At 45.7% G+C, this 19539-nt stretch overlaps 1 protein-coding gene across 1 annotated transcript in view; it reads right to left on the bottom strand.

Moving 5' to 3' along the window:
* The window catches only part of ephb3a (eph receptor B3a), a 30238-nt gene extending 12972 nt beyond the window's left edge, over positions 1 to 17266 (bottom strand). The window contains exons 1-8 of the mRNA XM_070973478.1: positions 16659 to 17266; positions 10916 to 10980; positions 8048 to 8720; positions 5840 to 5995; positions 2789 to 3124; positions 1919 to 2043; positions 554 to 710; positions 242 to 350 (exon numbers count right to left, since the gene is read on the bottom strand). Of these exons, the coding sequence (XP_070829579.1) occupies positions 242 to 350; positions 554 to 710; positions 1919 to 2043; positions 2789 to 3124; positions 5840 to 5995; positions 8048 to 8720; positions 10916 to 10980; positions 16659 to 16722 (1685 nt within the window). The 5' untranslated portion in view covers positions 16723 to 17266. The remainder of the gene's footprint in view (positions 1 to 241; positions 351 to 553; positions 711 to 1918; positions 2044 to 2788; positions 3125 to 5839; positions 5996 to 8047; positions 8721 to 10915; positions 10981 to 16658) is intronic.
* Positions 17267 to 19539: the final 2273 nt, after the last annotated feature.

Here is a 19539-nt window from a genome sequence, read left to right on the forward strand (position 1 = left end):
CAGGTACAGCGAATAAACCTAATATCCAACTCATCTATCAGATGAAACCACAGGCTGCCGAGGGAGAAGCGGCTCTGTTTTTCCTTTTTTTTTTCCTCTTCAGAGCTCCCTTTTGAAGCTAAAGAGTCAGTATACACCCTTTGAAAGTATGTTAAAATTTAATGAGCCTCTTTGTTCACAGGCTAACTAACAAAATGAAACATGTGGTTCAGGCTGTCAGTAATAAAAGTCAAACACTTACTTAAGGCATACAACAGCGATAACCACCAAGGCAACAATGACCACCAGGCCTGCGGAGGCTGAGCCGATGATGAGAGGCAGCTGGTCCTGCACCGACTTCTGAGGGTCACCTGGGCGAAATAACGCACACAGACACAAATGAGTAAATAACACCAGAAACACTACTTGAGGGATTAAAGGGTGGCCTGCACTGCAAGTGTAATGACTACCAATTAAGGCTGCCATAAAATTACTAAGCTTGAACCCTCATTAGGAAAACTGTAGCAGCAGATCATGAAGGAAAGGCTGTATGGTGGGAGAGAGGCGTTCGTACTGTGAAGACTGGTGCTGAAGTCCATGGGGTTGCTGTAGCGTCCATATCCAGCAACGGTGCGAGCTCTGACCTGCACCACGTAGGGCGTGGCAGCCCTCAGCCCCTCCACCTTGGCCGAGCTGTGCTGGGATGTTACAGTGTGGGACATCGCCTGGCCCTGAAGTCAAAAAAAAGGACCATTCAAGCAACAGTGCCAAGTGCTTCCTGATGCTTTTCAGATAGCTTACAGTACTCTCACAGTTCATTTTATCATTTCCCATCATCCTGTCACTGTCATTTGTGGCCACAGTTGGTTGCTCTTTAATTAAGTTTATACCAAAAAGAAAGCAATCTTCCTCAAACAAACCAAAAGTAAGCCTATAAAATGCAGCTTTTATTAGTTTATAGAGTTACAGCTTCTATCCATCTGGCATGACCACTAGCCTATGGTGGCTAATGCTGCTAATGTTAGCCAACTTCAGAGAGATATTGCTATTAGATATAATATACTACGTTCAGATTTGACCCTTACCCTGCAATTATCACTTTTAGCGAAACGGCTCACTGTTTAGCTAAACTTATAAAGTTCAAGTTTAAGGCTATGTTCAAACATTGACATTATGACATTAGCCCTGCATGAAAACAACGAGCCTCCTCTAAATGTGGCTAATACAAATCACTTCGTTTAGTTCAGTTACAAAGTCACAAATATTACAGTTGAGCCGAATGGTTCTTTCAGCGGCGTCTGGAGCTGACCATTCGGTCAACAGTCGGTTCAATTTGTGAGGTTTTATGTTCAAGATTTGTTCATACGCGTTAAACATCATGAATCTTAACTATTCAGTGAAAAGTAGAACCTGGCTCAACGTTTGCTGCTATTCAACGTGAAATCATCCAACGAAGCACTGAACTGGTGAAACAAACTGATGTAACTCCACCATTTGGCTGATAATTGTCAAGGTGGAGGTTTAAACGATGGGTTGATTATGATGTCGATGTTAAAACATGATGTTTCTGTGATGAAGCTGCATGTAAAATTCTCCCAAACAGTATCAGTAATGCTCTGTAGCCAATGGAGACCCTTGAATAATTTTAAAACAGCATTGTTTTGGGTCTATATCTGTTTCTTAGAGATATAACAATAGAGCTTTACTGGGGAATTTGATCAATACCAGTGATGCAGCAGCAGTTGTGAGTTGGAAGAGCCCATAATCTCCAACAATAGTTATTTCTGTACTCTGACAATCCCCCCACACATGCATCACATTTCAACATTTTTCAGCATCCATAAAAATGCGTCTCTGCACAGGGCTGGAAAAGTAGATTTTCAGATGAAGGCACACCATGTGACCTACATTAAGGCAACGGTTAGAAGTCAGAGCTTACCCTCTCGTGGTATTTAATCTCGTAATCGAGGATGACCCCGTTGGGTTTCTCAGGGGGCAGCCACGAGAGGCTGAGAGTGTCTGAGGTGGAGCGCATCAGATGGACGGTGGGCACCGCTGAAGGTGCTGTGGTTGGACATCAGAGAGGACACAGTGTGAATGACACTTAAAGGTACTGGAAAGTTATTTCATTTGTGAGTTGAGGGAGCATCACTTCAGGTTCTGAGTTGCCAAGATTGTCTCTTTCAGTGTCACAAACTATCACAGTAAGATAATTATTATTCAAAATACTTCAGCCTGAATGGTACATGTTTCACCTTCACTGTTCTGCAGTTTATTGATTTGTGAGGCCTGAAAGTGACTCAGTTGACAGTCATTGTCTTGGGTCCATAAACTGCAGTAAGGTGGATTAAGTGCAGGTTAACTGGAAGAGTAATTACAGTCTGTGAAAGGTGCTGAGCAGTTTGGTTGATGATGACGCTGCACATATTAAGTGGAGATGGTGAAAGGTGACATTGTCAGTGATGTAACGTAAGACGCCTGTTTGAGAGAGTGCTGAATGCTGACGGTGGAGATATAAAGTATACATAACATTTTATCTGCCTTTCCTGTAACTTCCTCTGAAAAGCAGAGCTGCAGCGGAGTGTTTTTCTATCCGTCCCTCTCACTGAGCTTGTTCAACAATGCTTCCTGTTGGGGTTAATACTGATACTACGAGCTCATTAAGACACTCATTGACATTGACTGAGTGTAGGATCCACTAACCAGCCTGTTTCACTGTGATGTTAAGTGGTATTGATCGGAGCTGCTCTATGAATTAACTTGGTTTGTGGACACATCCGATGTCACTGACAGATCTTCTTCTACTAACCGGCTTGGTTGGTGGTGATGTTGACTGTGGAGTAGCTGGGCGAGGTGGGGTTTTTCCCAGAAACCCCGTTGACGGCTTGCACCTCGAAGCTGTACCGAGTGTGAGCCTGCAGGTTCCTCACCACCACCTTCCTCTGCCTCAGCCCCAACCTGCGAGGAGCGATGTCCACGTTGTCGTCACAGCGCGTGCAGGGGCTCCGGTCTCGCAGGCATTTCTTACACACGACGTTATAGACGAGGTCGCTCCTCCCGCCTGTGTCCGCAGGCTCCTCCCATTCCAAGGACAGCGAGGTCTCGTTCACGCTGGATATAACGTTGCGAGGCGCTGAGGGGATCGCTGCACAAACACACGTAGGTGTTAAAGAAGGTGGGCAGACAGAAACACACAACTGATGCTTTAGTCATGTTCCCTATGCAGTGCTTACATTATCCTCCCTCTGCGGTGGAAGAAATGTCTTAATATCTCCATAAGAAGGCGAGAAGGGAAGTATTTCATGTACAGAAGGAGTGTAATCCTATTCTTTTTCATAAAATCCTTTCGCACAAATAAATGTGTTCGACTGCTTTACATGCCCCAAACAAATCCTTAGGATAGAGCGAAGGCCATGGAAAAATGTAAAAGCATGACAGCAGGGGCAAAAGATCCTTCCAGGGGAATATAAATAAATAAAAACATAAAAACAGGAGGATAAATACAACTTGTCACGCACAAGTAGAACACCGCTGCTCATCATTAAGTAATGTTCCTTTATGAAAAGCAGAGTCCTATACAGCTCTACTCTCTAACCAGCGTCCATTTCTATGCATAACTCTTCTTGCAGCTCGTAGAACTTGGCTAATTCACTCTTGATAGAAATTCATGTTCTCGTATCAGTATAACCCAAGGCCTCCGTGTTTCAATAAGCAGTGCTGCGTTTTGAGTGAATAGTGTTTGAAACCTGGATAAAGTATGATAACCACAGAGGGGGGCAACAAAGATTGGTTCAGCGAACATGCTTTTCATCCTATTACAGCAAAAAAAGAGAAGGGCTCTCCCTCTAAGCTTCCAGCGGCAGAAACGTCTAACCTGTCTGAAAGCGGGGGGGGAGAGGAGGCTCTCAGGCCACCAGCTCCTCTCAGCCAAAAACCGCCTGTCTTCTGAGTTCAGCTTGCCCTAAGCCGCATTTCACTCGTCCTGTCCTTTCTAATTAGGCAGACACAGTTCAGAGTGGAGGCTCTTCTAATTGGACACCCATCTAAAACACACGCTGAGTCCAAGCTGCCGGCCATTGACTGGCTGAGCTTCTCTTGTGCACCACACCACTTCCAACACAAAGCGCAGGCCGCCTGGCACAAGCTCTGACAGACCGCAGGGACAGAACTGTCAGGCCTGTGTGTTTGTGTGTGTTTGCGTGTTTCGTCAGAGGTGGTGCTTGTGTCCCTGCCCGCCTGTCTGTGTGCTCTGGTCAATGTCCACAGTGTTCCTGTGACAAGGATCTAGGGAAGACAGTTGCGGGCCCTGTGTGTCATTTAACGTGGCGAAAGGCCCCTGGGGGGTGATTTTACACGGTCAAGGCAGCACATGTCGCTCTCCATCAGCACGACTGCTGGGACTTCTCTGAGAGGCCTGACCGAGCGTGGACGCTGCAGTCAGCACCAGACCAGACTACTTAGAATAATTGACCTGCAGCTGCAGATGTGTTGTTTTTGAAGTCAAACTGAATTCTGAATTGTCCACAGCCAAAACGATACTGCAGTTATAGTTAATAATTTCACATTTGAAAGAGGATAAAACTGTTTCTGGAACCACTGATTAACCTTCAGGATTCTGGTTGGGTTTCAACGGCTGGGTTTGACATTTGAGGATCGGCATTGCTAGGAGACACACTGTCAATTTTTGTGATGTGCTACCAAGTAGAGCACGTCAGAGCCCTGCACAGCCCTGCACAGCCCCCGATACTCATACAAGAAGGCTTTCCCCCTTTTCAACACTCACGCAGCACTGGTTATGTAATGCGATATAAGACGTCTGTCCCTTTACAGCATTCAACATGGGGCCATCATGTGGTTAAGTATGTGTTTAACTCAGAGTGAAATGTGGAAGCTAGAAAGCCAAGTTAACCTGCTCCCACCCAGAAAATAACTGACAGGAGAAACAACAAAAAGCCTTGGATAACAAGACCAGAGCTAAACCCTGGTTTGTCATGAAATCATTTTAGTATTTCATTTAGTATTTAAACAATTTTAGCACCTGCCCACACAGATGTTGCTCAAATCCAATGACGGCTGCACCATCAACATTTGACACCAAAAATGAAGCCCTGGTGTACAATAATGCAGGGGGCGCTATCACAGCGTGACATATCATCCCTTTCAAGTTGATGTGATCAACTTGTTAACAAACAGTTGCTTATTTAGATATCCAGCAGTCGCAGAGCAGGTTCTCATTCATTTGGAGGCATGTATGTGTCTATCTGATGAATGTAAATCAAATATTCACTCTCTTTTAGCTCCATTTTTGGTCTCCACCAACTCCTGAGGGAAATATCTGGCTCTTTAGCTGCTAAATGCTCCATTAGGTTCAACAGCTAGTGCTAACCGTGTCTGTCTGCTACTTGGTGCTGAGCGGGTAGGGTACAGTGGATTTGTCAGAGCTTTTTCATTAAAAACAGATGTGGCTGAATACAACCTACGAGAGCGCTGAGAGTGAACCAAAACTGTAAAGTTGCGGGCTGGGCAGCTAAACAATGAGCTGAAACTCACTATAAAGCTCTATGAAGATGACAGGAGTGGCAGACTCAGGTGACAGGTCTCTGTAGGTTCATTCAGATTGTCATATTAATTCCACATAGATTTTTTTTTTTGAATTTCACACAATTTCTACAATTGTACAGTTTCCTCTTTTTGGTAATCACCAAATTCAACCAAATAACAAACACTAAGAGTCTGTTCAAAGATCGATGTAACAATGACATTTTATCATATTTTACTTCTACGCCTCTGACTTTCCAAAAGAGACTCAGCATAAGAAAATGTGAGGATTTTTAAGTCTGTGCAGTGGAGGATGACTTACTGGTGCAGCCGGAGTCAGGGGGGTCGCTGTCAGCGCGGTAGAAACTATTCTGGCAGGGACAAATATTGGCTCCTCTCGCACTGGTGCGACTGTTGGACGGGCAGGGAGCACAGGATCCCTCCCCGAATTTGGATTTGAAGGTCCCTGGGATGCAAGCTGGATGAGCGGGAGAGAGAATAAAAGGAACAATGAGAACAAAACAACAAAAAGACGCTGCGCTGTCGCTTATCTGAAAGACAAGCGGCTGTCACATCTGTCGGCGAACAAAAACTGCACCTGCGAAATATCTGCAAATATTTATGGAGAAAATGTTGATATGTGAGAAACGGCAACCACTTAAGTATAAGGTCTTATCTATATATTTGCATCTGTTCTTTCATTTTCACCCTCTCTACCAGGTGACATTAATCTCCCCAAAAAGAGTCAGGATGACAGCTAAGTTTCACGTTGAAGAGGAGGAAAAGGAGGATAAAGATGAAGATAGACTGCTGACAGGAGATTGCTGTTGTCAGACAAACAGGGATGGAGAATGCTTCTGAGAAAAGGGATACACCCTAAACCCATCAATCAGTGTCTGCTCGGTCTTCAGCTTTCCAAACCACACCGCTGAATACAAACAAGGCCTCCACATGCATGCAGAACAGCTCCATAATAAGCCAATAAATCAATTCAAATGAAGGGACATCAGAGTAGACGTAAATTAGCAGCGGAGAGTTATTAGGAAAATATACAAAGTATGGTGATCTCAGACGATGTGTCCAAGCGATGAATTTGAATTCCAAAGTGTCACCCTGAAGGTTGGCTGATATCGAGTCTTAAGGATAAACCAGCATAAGCCCAGACTAAAGACGGATTCAGATAAAGGGGATTAGCAGCAAAAGGTCTGGATATATCCGCCTCCAGAGCCCCACGTTTTACTGTTTGCCACATTCCTAACTGGTGGTGTAAAAGTGGGGTCTCTGGCAAACATCTGTCCTGTCAGCGTGAGGGCTCATAAAAGCCAGCCAGTGAGGGAGAGAGTGTGATTAACTAGTTAGGCTAAGTGGTCTTTCAGTCTGAACTCAAGTTCCTCCCTAATTCCCAACAATGGCACTTTTAGGAAAATCAGCACCGCTAATGGCCCCGCATTGTGACCGTAAAACCGTGCAATAAAAAGCCAAAGAAGATAAGATGAAAACGTACACTTTTTTTCTCTTCTCATAATTCTCCGAGACCTTTAGGCCCTACACTCTCTGATCTGATTTATTTTTCTTCTATTACACAGCGCATCATCATTTTCTTTTATTTGTTTGTTTTTTCCTGCTTCTTTCTGAGAGGGTGCTGAATCACCCCACTGTCTTGCTTCAATCCATAAACATCTTTGGAGGGCACGATGATTCTCCGGTTTTTGATGCGCTAATGTTTCCCTCTCCCCCTCTGTTGTCTCCACTCTCCTCTCCTTCTCCTCCTCTTCTTCGCCTTCTCTCCATCTCATGCGGCGCTTGGCTGCGAGCGAGCGGCAAGATTGAGGTAAGAAATGAAATGTCTGAGTGATTAATGCTAGTGTGGCAGTGTTGGCTCACGTTGGTCTGAATGGTGTTAATGAGTGTGGCCGCCTGTAGATTAACTAACGGGAGGCCGCGGAGGAAATTACACTTCCTCATCGCAAGCGCTTGCTGAAGCCCTAGAGAGCTTTTTATCAGGCCTTGGCGGCAAGCTTTTAACCTTGAGCCGCCAAATGGCAACGAATGAGCTCTCCAGCACATGTTCGACACTATTTCTCACGCCCAGGTGAGATGAGGCTTCGGTTGTCTGTCTTTGACTTCCTGCAGCCCCCTCCCTTTTCATTCGTCTCCTTTTGGCTGCTGTTTCCATCCCATCTTTGGCAATTCACACCTTTTAACTCACACTCGCTCTTTCTCTGTTAACATCTCTCTTCTCTGGACTCCGGACGCCTTTCTTTTCTATTATCTGCATTTTCCTCTCAGGCTCTCTATTTTGTGCCTTCCCGCTATCTTTCTCTCCCTCCCGTCCTGCTCTCACAATATTTGTATGCTGCTCCTCTCTGCAACACCTCATTAATTCATACTCTCCTCCACCCTCCTTCACCCCCTTTCAGGAGCCACACAATAAATGCAGAGAGGAGGGCACAGACTGAGGTGACTTGCACTGAGCATATAAAGGAGGTTTGGTTAAATAAAAGTCCAAATGTCTGTTAAATACACATACCCTGGCACTGAGTGCCATCTGCAGATGGTTCAAAGCCGGCGATGCAGGTGCACGAGCCCACAGGAACCATCCACTCGCCGTCCCCGTTGCAGTACAGCTTCAGAGGGACAGACACCTCCATAGCATTGGTCACGCAGGCCCCCGGAGCGATCACTAAGGAGGTGGCTTCTGCCCCTGTGGCAGTCTCGGGGAAGACAGCGAAATTGGCGATAGTGGTGGAGCACTTCTTGAAGAAAACCCTGACTGAGATGAGCGACATGCAGGCACCGAGGTCCTGGAACGCCAGGTAGAAACCTGCCCTGGAGAGGGGGCCAAAGCTGCGTACTTTGGTGTTGATCCTGCCCGCCTCCAGCAGAGAGAAACTCTCATCTGGGGCAATAGTGTCCACCTTGACATATGGGTTCTCCCTCCACAGAGGGTTGGTGTCTGTAGCTGTGTCCCCCTCTGACTCGTAGTAGAACAGATTAAAGGTCTCTTTGCAGGAGCCGGGGATGTTGGGGATGCTGGCACAGTCACGGACAGAGAACTTGAGCTCCACATAGACGCGCAGCACGCCCTTGCGGGGGATAAAGTCCGTCCTAAGCCAGTTGTTCTGGTTGGGCTGTCGAACATTACACACCTGGTAGGTTCTGATTGGGCTCATGGAGTCGTCGTAGCCGCTAACCTCCTCCCACTGTGGAAACAACAGAGAGACACTGTGACAAAGGAAGAGCTGACAGCAGGGACTCTGGAAGAGCCGAACACTGTGAGCACTGTGGACGACTGAAGCGGAGAAGAGTGGAATAGGTTTAAGAATAAAATCAGACTAAATTCAATTGATTATCTAATGCCTGTTCCTAATGCGCCAACAGTTCTGTTCCTCATTCAGCAACAACTGAGCTACAGCAGAAACCCACTTATCCAATATGCTGTGAATTAATATTGAGTAATGTTAAATGCGGCGCATCCTAATGCAGACCATTCAGGCGTAGAGGGCATTCAAAACAGCGAAGTGATGTCTGATACAAACAGAAAATAAAAATGCAGCACACACATTCCCACAGTCTGTTGTGTACATGTGGCCTGTGAGGAATAATTTGCAGCTAAAATGCTTCTAATTGCATGAATCATTCAGAAAATTTCAATCATTACAGACTATTAATAGAAAACATTTTCCCATTAAAACACATTTCACACATTATGCCTGTTTGACTACGAGCTCTGATGCTGATCACATTCACTGAGGGACGTTTTGCAGATATAGGATCATCACAGATGTGTTGGTTAGGCCTTTATCAAAGTCTGCCTATCGTGGCTATTAAACACACTGCAGACACACAGACAGCAGCGCTCATATCTATAACTGCTGCAGTGCATTCGGAATAGCCTCAAGAGAAGATTTGGTTTCTATAACGTGTAAATTTGTTATCTGTGCTAAGCGAGACGAGAGCATGAAAGTGTGTGTTTTAAATGGAAACTTTCCCCATACATCAATAATGCAAACGCTGAGTTATTTATTAAAATGGCCATCTAAATGCAATGCTGTCAGAGTGATTGCTCTTCGGCAGCACTCCTGAGCACTTGAGGTTACGCAGAATACATTATATCCTCCATATATATATATTTTTTTCCCTCATGCCTACACATATAGCCTGAAAGCAGACATGTACATCTGTTGTGGTTAATACATCAGGTGGACTCATGCCTTTTTACCTCCTTTGAAAGGAGTCATTCAAGGACTAACATGACATGAACATGAACTTCTGCGTGTGTGTCAGTGTGGGTCACAGTATAGCTTCATGTGTTGTTAACACTAGTATTTGTATATGGTAACTAACATTGCAGGCTGTGATAAATGGCTTCACCGGTCAATATATTTAGTCCATTAGGAAATAACCTTGTGAGAAGTCAATCTTTTTCTGATTTTTTCCCTAATTCCCCCTTGGACTGAATGCTTCGTTTCCATAACAAATGAGCTTCCCAGAAATTGATTATTTCAACTGGAAGAAAATAATGCATAACTCATCTCACGTCTCTGAGCTCCTGTGCAATTTATTCCCAAACGATGAGCCCAAGAGTCAGCACTAGATGTCATAAATCACCAGCAACACGTTGATGCACAACCTGACAAATATGATAATTGCCGGCCCCCGAACGTATGGGCTTGTCAGGCGCGAGGAGAGGGGCTGCCTCGCCAGTCGTGACATATGACTTCATGGATGCTAGGACATTCAGAGCCGGCCCTTGTAGGGAAAGGAAGGAGGAGGGCTGCCGAAGATCGTTTCCATGGAAACCCACCATTTCCATTGACTGACTTTGCGCTCACGTAGCGAAGACAAATTACACTGGCCGGGAGTGGGGGAGGTCTGTCAGGCTGTTAGCCCTGGGGTCAAATTCATGTTGTTTTATTTTCTCACCATTCCTATAGTGAAAACCTTAATTTCTGCCAGTAATGCACTCTTGGGCCCATATTACAAAAGACACAGACACATGCTTTCAATTATCAGGCTCTCTATCCTGGGGAGACATGCAAGGTAGAGCGTACCTAATAGTCCTTACATACTGCAGGGATTTGCTTTGTGTGTCGGCGTGCTTGCTCATTTGTTTGTTTAAAGTACTATATTTGTTCGTCAAGCTCTCAACATTGTCTAAATACTGAAAATCCTTGATTTCTTCCACACAATGTCACACAGTGTGTTTCTCATTTGCTTTTTAGTATCTGAGAAAGCAAACACACACTGCAAAAACAAAGATATAAAACAGTAGGAGGTGTGCTGTTCAAGGCAGACTGGGCTCTATTAACAAGCGAAAGGAACCGAAAAAGAAGAAGAAGAGGAAAAAAAAAAGGAACACAAAACAAACTAAACACATGCACACACACTCACTCACCCCACTCTCTGGGAACGTGGTCCAAGCCAGCTCTGTGGTTGCCCACCGACTGTCCATAAGGGTTTCTGCAAAAAAAAAAAAAAGCGAGTAGGAGGAAGGTTGACAAATCTGAATTAAATGGTGTGAGGAGGAGAAACCAAATTGTTGCACAGCATTAAGGAACACACACACGCACGCTCGCACACACGCACGCACGCACCTTCCCTCTGCTTGACAGAGGATGCAGGTAAAACTTCCTCTCCCTCTCTTTCATAACCTGCACCCACATGCACTCAGTTTTTGAAAGCGCTGACAATCATGGCATATCTGTGATGCCGCCTAATTAAGGCTTTGTCTCTCTGTGTGTTTGGCAGTCGCAAATGCACTCCTTTCAATATTCATTTGTGGAGCTAAGAACAAAGCATCCTCCAAGATACCTTCACAGGGGGAGAATTCCACTAAGTAGCGCCGGTTCACAGAGGTCACACAAGCACAGGCAAATTTAACACATCACATTTGAGGGGGGGGGGGGGGGGGGGGGGGGGGCTTTCATGCGGAACCCCTGACGCTGCCGCAAGTGTGACGCCCCTCTCCAATGAGATTTGTCAAACAGGTGATCTGAGCAGTTGTTTTCGTCACCTCGCTGTTTACATCTTTGGGAGGAGGCCAGCAATCAGAGCACAGACAGAGAATAAACAGCGGGATCGATGAGCACTGTTGTCAGGCTGTCAATCAGCTGTCACCTGAGTGGTGGTCCAGCGAGTCCTCGCTTCACCGCAGAGGAGACGACCCCTCTCTAAGCTCTCAGAATACAGCGGTGGCCGCGTCGGCTCCCATTGTTCTGTTGCTGTTAGCACATAATTACTGAAACGATTACACTTTCTTCATGGAGACTCAATGACACGATGCCTGCTGTGCACCATTTGCTCACGAGTCGTTGATAACGACTAAAAGAGGGTGTGAGGGGGTAAACAAATAGCATGTCCTGTGTGGAACAACAGCCACACTTCAAGAAACACGGCTTTGTTCTGGAACCACAGTGCTGTATGCTAATGACAATAGAACAGCCTTGTATAATGTTTGCTTTAAAGACTGTCAGAGTACGGTGTGTTCTTGTGTTTTGTGTGTCAATAAGAGAAGTCGTTTTGATTGCGTGAACAGATCACTGCTCCATCTGTAGCGGCTGAGCTACAGATAGTGCAGTGTTTACAGTCTGTGCTGTGTGTTCATTAGAGAAACCACAATGGCTTTTCTTCTTTTTAGAGAGATAATGAATAGTGATCTCTACATCCAACAGGATAGATTGCATCTGTGGTGTTCAGCTGTGTGCTGCAGAGAGTCAGGCAAACGAGCGTTTCCATTGTACGCAAAGACTGCAAAAAGGCACGGATCAAACGAGAGCGAAACGCCGTTATCTCTCCGCACTTCACGTGGTCACGTTTACGCTGCAGTTAAAGACGAGGCCAAAAGCAAGAAGTACGGCTGCCGAGTTCTTTGTTTCTATGCAAATGAGCGTGGCTGTGTGTGTAAATGGAAACAAGTTGACAAGAGCTGACAAGTGGTGTTTGATGATGATCCACATACAAAACTCACTCGCAGTGTTTTGTTCAAAATAATGTCAAGTTTGACAGATCATGGTCCAGCTTGTTGGAAGCGGAGACAAAAAGCAGGACAAAATACACACTTTAAGTTCAACATTTCGGGAAATATGCTTATTCACATTGCTGCGAGAGCTAGGTGAGAAAGCTAACACCTCTCCCAAGCCTGTCTACTCAATATGAAGCTACTGTTAGCAGCCAGCTAACAGCTAGCCTGGCTAGCTAAAGAAATCCTCCTACCAGGACTTAAGCTCACTGATTAACATTATATTATGTTCACTCAATGTGTACAAAAACACCAGATCATCAAATATGTAATGTCAGCAGGTTATATGAGAATACAGGTGAATTTTGCTCTCAGTGTTGAACTTTTCCTTTAAGTAAAGCATAAATAAGCGTGATTCATGAGGGTATAAAGCATGAACTACTGCAGGATGCTATCATGAATTCCTGTTTATCTCCGTTTATTTCCCTTAAGAAATCATCAAGCCACCGTGAGTTTATGAGATAGGTTAAAGCTTATCAGTTTATCAGGTAGCCAGGCAGCGAAATGTAGATGTTTGCATGTTAGATCATCTTCATACAAACATCTTCATCTTTCTATGAGAACTGGTCCAGTTCTGTTTTCAAGCTGATCACGTGCGGATCTGAAAAGCCTTTTGCTACATAACTGGACTAATTTGGTGGAATATAAATTAGTGTATCAAGAACATTTGAATTAACAATCATTAAGTGATGATCCATTAAGCATTAGCTAATCACAGGGACTCACGGTCACTTGATCAATCCTTAATGGTGAGACACAGGAATCATTAGTTCAGCATGCGCCTTTCAGCCTGAGTTCTTTCATGTGCTGATAAGTTTAATACATTCCTAAATTTTAAAAAGGGAATAAGTGGCTGCCTCCATCTTTTGTTGACAATGGAAATCACATTTACATCTCTGCACAATATTCAGACAAAGCAAATGTGCATCTACTGACAGAGCTTTAAACACAAAAGCAAGTCCTGTTACTCATTCCTCGTGTGCGTGAGGCCATGAGCGACCGCACCTAATAACTTCAGTTGTCAGGCCCAAATATACGATTGCGAACAAGGTTGTTTTACTGATTAGCACGGCTTGAGCCAGAGAGGAGGAACTAATCAGTGAAATCAGCGGCTGTTGTCTCTGCTTGGCTACACTCAGCCCTCAGTGGCACACAGCTGAGTGAATACTCCTGGACTACATGCTGCTGATCCAGCCCATCCCATGGGTGTCTGATCCAGTGCGTCACCTCTTCCCTCTCCTCTCCTGGTGCCCAGAGGCAACGGAGGCAAAATCGCTCAGCCTCAGCTAACCACAGGTCTGAGCTGATGCTCCTTTAAACAGGCTTCACCTCACACAATGCACATGCCGGGGCAGCATGCTGACCATCCTGCATCTCTAAAAGCCGGGTTCAAGCCCCCGTGTAAGCAGGATTTCACCCTGCTGAAGCGCTCTCGAGCAAGATACTGAATCCCCAGCAGCTCTAAGGGCGCCGTTCTGTGGCCCAGCCTGACCTTTGACCTCACCGTGGAGCAAGAGAAGAGAGAATTTCCCTGCAAACGTTTTAAAGAATGAAGATATTTTTACATCCACTTGCATTAGCCAGCAGGAGGGGATGACACTGCGCATCCTCAGGCGTAACATCTGAGTCTGGGCTCATGTGTTCAGGCACTCAAATCTCAGGCTGAAAAATGCCTTCCCCAACTGCTCTGTTCACCAAAGTGTATCATCGTCAACTCACTAAATCCGACAAACCGGTTAAGATTGAAAAAGATCCCATTTGTTCCACACTTCTCCCCCCTCCTGTAAGATTTACAATGCCTCTGAGAACGCCTTGCTGCTATAACTCAAATCCAGAACCCCCCCACACCTCACACCTCCCATAAAACTACAGCAATGGTGGAGTCATTCTGCCCCTGGGGTAAGAAAACAATGCTGCAGTGGGAACTTTAGAGCATCACCACCCGTGCCATTTACCATTTTTTCTGATCGCCTGCCGGAGCCAAAATGCCACACAACTCTGGATCCTCAGTGCGCTTTGGGAGCTCACACATGCTAATGTTTTATTCACTTTGTGAGAGCGGGTGCATCATGAAAGGGAGGCCTCGCCTTGTACTACACTGACACTGCCAACAAGCAAACATATGAAATATTAACAGCCAAACATCATCATCAGTGATCGGAGGATGATCAAATGCGTTGCTATAAATAGCACAAAAAAATCGGTTCTTCTAGCTCAAAAATCTGACTTCTGAGCTCATTCGGAGCAAAAGCTAATTTGTATTACAGGGCATGCTCCTCTCTACAGAATCACACTGACAACAGTGGAGTGTGATGCCCAGTTTGGTGCTCGATAAGCGATTCTTGGGCAAGTGGAGCTGACCTCATTCAATCTCTCTTTAGGGCTGCTTGCATCTGCTTTTACAGGTCAACAAATAATTACTCTTGTCGACGTTCTAATGTACAGGAAGCAGGAAACCGTGAAAGAAGCTCTGCATTGATGTGAAAACCGTCAGAAAACTTGCTGCTCGATGCTTTTCCAACGATCGCACACGCGTATACACCCTGTAGATTCTTTTCTAAAACGCCTCCCGAGCGGTCATCCATCTACTTTACGGGCTTTTAAAATAAGAGTACAGTAAACGCTGACTGTAAATGAGAGTAATACAACATAAAAATGTCACAGTTGCTGAGGCTTTTACTGCAGTCTGTTGGTGTGAATTGGAGATAAGTCATCACTGTTGCTTTTGTAAATAAGCACACACTTCAAGTTGCAGTCCAGCTTGCATCATCCATGCGCAAACACTTGCCAATCTGAAAAAAAACAAATTCCAGATTCAAGCCATGTGTTAAAATCCACTGAGTAAGCAGCTAAATAAACGACATGCAACTGGCTAGAAAAGGGGCCTCCACCCCCCCCCCCCCCCCCCCCCCCCCCCCCCCCATTTAAACCCATCCCATGATCTGCCCTCCATGTTTATCCTCAGAGGACAAACATTAGTTAACCCCTGAGCCTTGAGTAACGGCTAGTGGTCTGGTAGGGGAAACGGGGCTGATCATCACGCTGTGAGAGCCCACTGGGACTTGGAGGGCTGCTGCCGCTGCATTGATTTACTTGCTGACACCAGAATTGATGAGGGTTCGTGCTGGCCACGGTCCAGGAGAGGCAGATTGGACAGGGAGGGAAAGAAGGAGGCGAGGCAGAGAAATGTGGCTACAGCTCAGAGAGGAGTCGCTGGGTGGGTAGCAGCGGTGGCGAGGGTGGGCTTCTCCCTGGAGCAACACTCCCTCGGTGATGGAGAGAGCTTCAGGGGCTGCAGCCTACTTGTTAAACCATTGACCTTTAATTCACACTTGTCATTTAATATGTTTCACATGTGTGTCCCTGTGGCGGTTCAGGGGCCGCGATTGATCCGCTCCGGTCTGCGTTTAAGCGTCCACAGCACTGTTTGGTGGGTGAACCCAAGAGCAGGTTTAAAACCTTTGCCATTCATCACACGAGGAGTATGTTTCTGTTTTACAGTGGCGGCAGAGGGGCGCCCCTCGGTGCTGTCTCTGTGGTGTGAATCCAACCGCTCTGGAGCCCAGGGGAGGAAAGGTGGGGCAGGTGGGCATCCTCACTCAGCTTGTGGGTGTGACAACAACAGGGACAATAGCAACAGGGCAGTCCTTCAGCCGCAATGGAAACACTGGGATGTCATCACACACACACCACACACACAGGGAACAGGACGTGCTGATGCATGTGTACATGGATTACAGTCAGAGAGCAAATTGATATCAGCGGAATTGCTTATTCAACAGAGCGGGTCTGCATTGTATTAACAGCTTTAATTAACCAAAGCATGAATGGAGTCTTGCTTACAGATGTAATTTCACCTCCAGTAGCAGCAGCATAAATGACTGATCAGGTATTTCAACTGATCTGATGGAGTGACCCCAATATGATTCAAATTGTCTGAGAAAAAATCCCACATTGTGCACTGTGCGGGCTGTGCTCCTGTGCATGGCTTTCCACGAGTTAATGGTCTTTTTGTTTTGGTGACAATAAGGTGTTTTCTTGCCAATTTCTAACGCATCCATGCAGCCCATTGTTCACACACGGGACACAAAAGTAGTCATAAAAATATAAAACGACGTACCTTCCACAGCCAGCACCACGGGGACAATGAGGCTGCACACCCACAGCAAGTAATCCATTGTCATAAAACAGGCTTTTGCAACATGAATAAAGGTGTGTAGACTGGACCCGTCGGATGGATGGAGACTCAAACACAGAGCGCCGCAGCCGAGCTTTTTGTTCCTCTCCCGTTTCTCATGTCTTCAGTTGTGATGAGGGCTCTCACCGCCCCATTGTACCACCAAAAAAAAAAAAAAAAAAAAAAAAAAAATCCTCAGAAATAACCGAGCGCTTCTTTCTGTTGCATCCAACCAGGTCCCGTTATCCCCGAGTTGTGAATGCGATGCTACAGGAGCGCTACACTGCGCCCTTTCTCAGTCTCATTCTCTTTATCTGACTTTACCCACAGCGAACCTCTGTCCAGGGGCGCATCTCTGGGCTGCTGCTCCGCGAGCAGAGGATGGAGAGCCGCCTGTGAAGTCGCGTCTGCCCGCAGAGGTCCGCGTAGTCCACTTTGGCCAACTCCGCGTAGCTGTTGCTCGTCTGCGAGGGATGTGCGTCGGAATGGCAACAGTGGGACAGAGACACAGAGGGGGCTGGAGGCGCAGGCAGCTTCAAGGCAGACACAATGGGCTTCCAATTTCCCGTCAAGATTTTCAAAATAAAAAAAGCACACGCTATTAGCGTTTTGTTGATTTGTGGGACAACACACAATACTTAGCATCAATATGACGTAATTTTTGTCAGAAAACCCCAAATCAAAACGTTATATGATTTGTTGTTCTTATTGTTCTTTGTTTATTTATTGTATGTGCTATACATGCAAGTGGGAAAACTTTGTATTATAGGTTTTTTTTTTATAAATAGCTTTGTGTTTAGTGTATACCTAATGTTTCTTTTTTATGAACCATTGTATACCCAGTATTTTATGAAAACTGTATTCTAGTGTGTGAGTAGTATATAACATTAAGTCACTTATTTGTAGGCTTCCATGTGCCTGCCCTTGTACATTTGTTGCTGTCACACATCACTTTCCTTACAATGGATCTTATCTTAAAATGAAAGAATTTCTGTTTTTGGAAAATGTAGAAACACATACACATCTTACAATCTACTTTATATGTCTATGAACTGTGAATTTTATCTTATTTGGGGTATTTTGGGGGGTTTCGGGTCAGATCAACAAAATTCTGCAGCTTCTGGTCACAAAACCATATTACATTTATATCATCTGTTTGTTCACGTTGTTTCTTTTTACACCTCATGTCAATACTAATTAAAGTGCAATTCAAAGGTGAGTCACCCCTGGTGGTAAAACAGCAGCTGTCTGTGGACAGAGGATGACCTCATCTTAGCTATTGAGGTCATAATAGCTGTATTTCATCACTTTTACCACAATGTTCTGACATCACCGACTGGACAGATGAGCTCAGTGCTTACTCCACTGCTTTTTTTTTTTCCTTCACAGAAAACCACGTTATACGCTTTTATTTTGAAGTCAAAAGCGCCAAACTTCCGGTTTTCTTGTGTACGTCGCTGAACTGCTTGACGCAGCTGGCGGGGGGCGCGGAGGATGAGAGGGTGAGGAGGTGGGGGAAGGAGGAGGAGGAGGAGGCCGGTTGGTTGGCCAGCAGACAGAAGCGGCCACCAGCCCGCAGTGTCGGTCCGTCCTGGCAGCAGGTAACACCAGCCTGGCCGCTCTGCCGCTAAATGCCCATTAATTCTGGCATTAAATTGACTATGGCCGCATTGGCGGAGGACGTCGATATGAGCTTTGATAACAATGGATACACAGCGCCTCCCGCGGGTTATTGAGTGGCCTTTGAGGCAGTGATTTGAGTTACAGTTGGCGATTTAACAAAAGCATTTCCACAGATTTTGGATCAGTAAAATGTATTAGGGTTATTTGACCAATTTCACAATAAAAGTCTACACGTAGACTTACAGGAACGTCAGTGAAAACGCACTGCTTGTAGCACAGACACAGAAGCCTTATGGGAACACTGCTGGAACATACAGTTGGTTTCTTTCAGGGTGTTTATGAAAGAAGATCCAGTTTTACTGCTCATCAAAGCTTCAGTGCAAAGCAGTATCTTGACAGACTGCCTGCCCCTATTAGTTCATGTCATACTTTGACCTTTTGCTGCCTCAGTCTTTCCTTTTAGGTTCCTTTCCAACAGACCCACCCGGCCTTTTGTCCCTTGGCGGGTTCCAGCAGAGAGACTGTGTGTGTGTGTGTGTGTGTGTGTGTGTGTGTGTGTGTGTGTGTGTGTGTGTGTGTGTGTGTGTGTGTGTGTGTGTGTGTGTGTGTGTGTGTGTGTGTGTGCTTGCTGGTAGTAGCTCTCAGCTCAGGGACAAGGCTCCCCTTCACACTGCTAATTCATCCCTCTGTGTGCCCCCACTCCCACTGCTTCAGCCCCCCTCCTGTGCACCCCGACACAGGAACACACACATGCAAAGTTTCCCCCCTAAAGTCCCTTTGTGCTACAGACCTAAGATCCCCAGCTTTATCCTCCTCTCCCAAATCTCCACCCACCCCACCACCTCCAAGCAGCCCCCCCCATCACCTCCACCCCAAACTTTCTTTTGTCCTGCAGGCTTTGTGCACTAATTAACTACAGTTCAGTTCCCAGCAGGCTTGGGTCAGCCTCCACCACTGAAACCAGTGATGGGCAGCTCTCTTTAACTGGCTAAGACAAAAAAAGGACAGACAGTGTCCTCTATGTCCGCATCAGTCATTCTGAACAGGTCGTGTAAAAAATGACATGTGACAATGCAAAAATCAGCTGCTGCTCCGTCTTATTTGTTAAACAGCCCTCATAGCTTGCTTGTTTGTGTGTGTTTAAGAGGCTCCTGAGAGACTAACAGAGTGTTTTGGACAAAATTTGCAAAGCTGCTAATGA

The sequence above is a fragment of the Chaetodon trifascialis genome, chromosome 11, assembly GCF_039877785.1.
Source record: "Chaetodon trifascialis isolate fChaTrf1 chromosome 11, fChaTrf1.hap1, whole genome shotgun sequence".
Lineage (NCBI taxonomy): Eukaryota > Metazoa > Chordata > Actinopteri > Chaetodontiformes > Chaetodontidae > Chaetodon > Chaetodon trifascialis.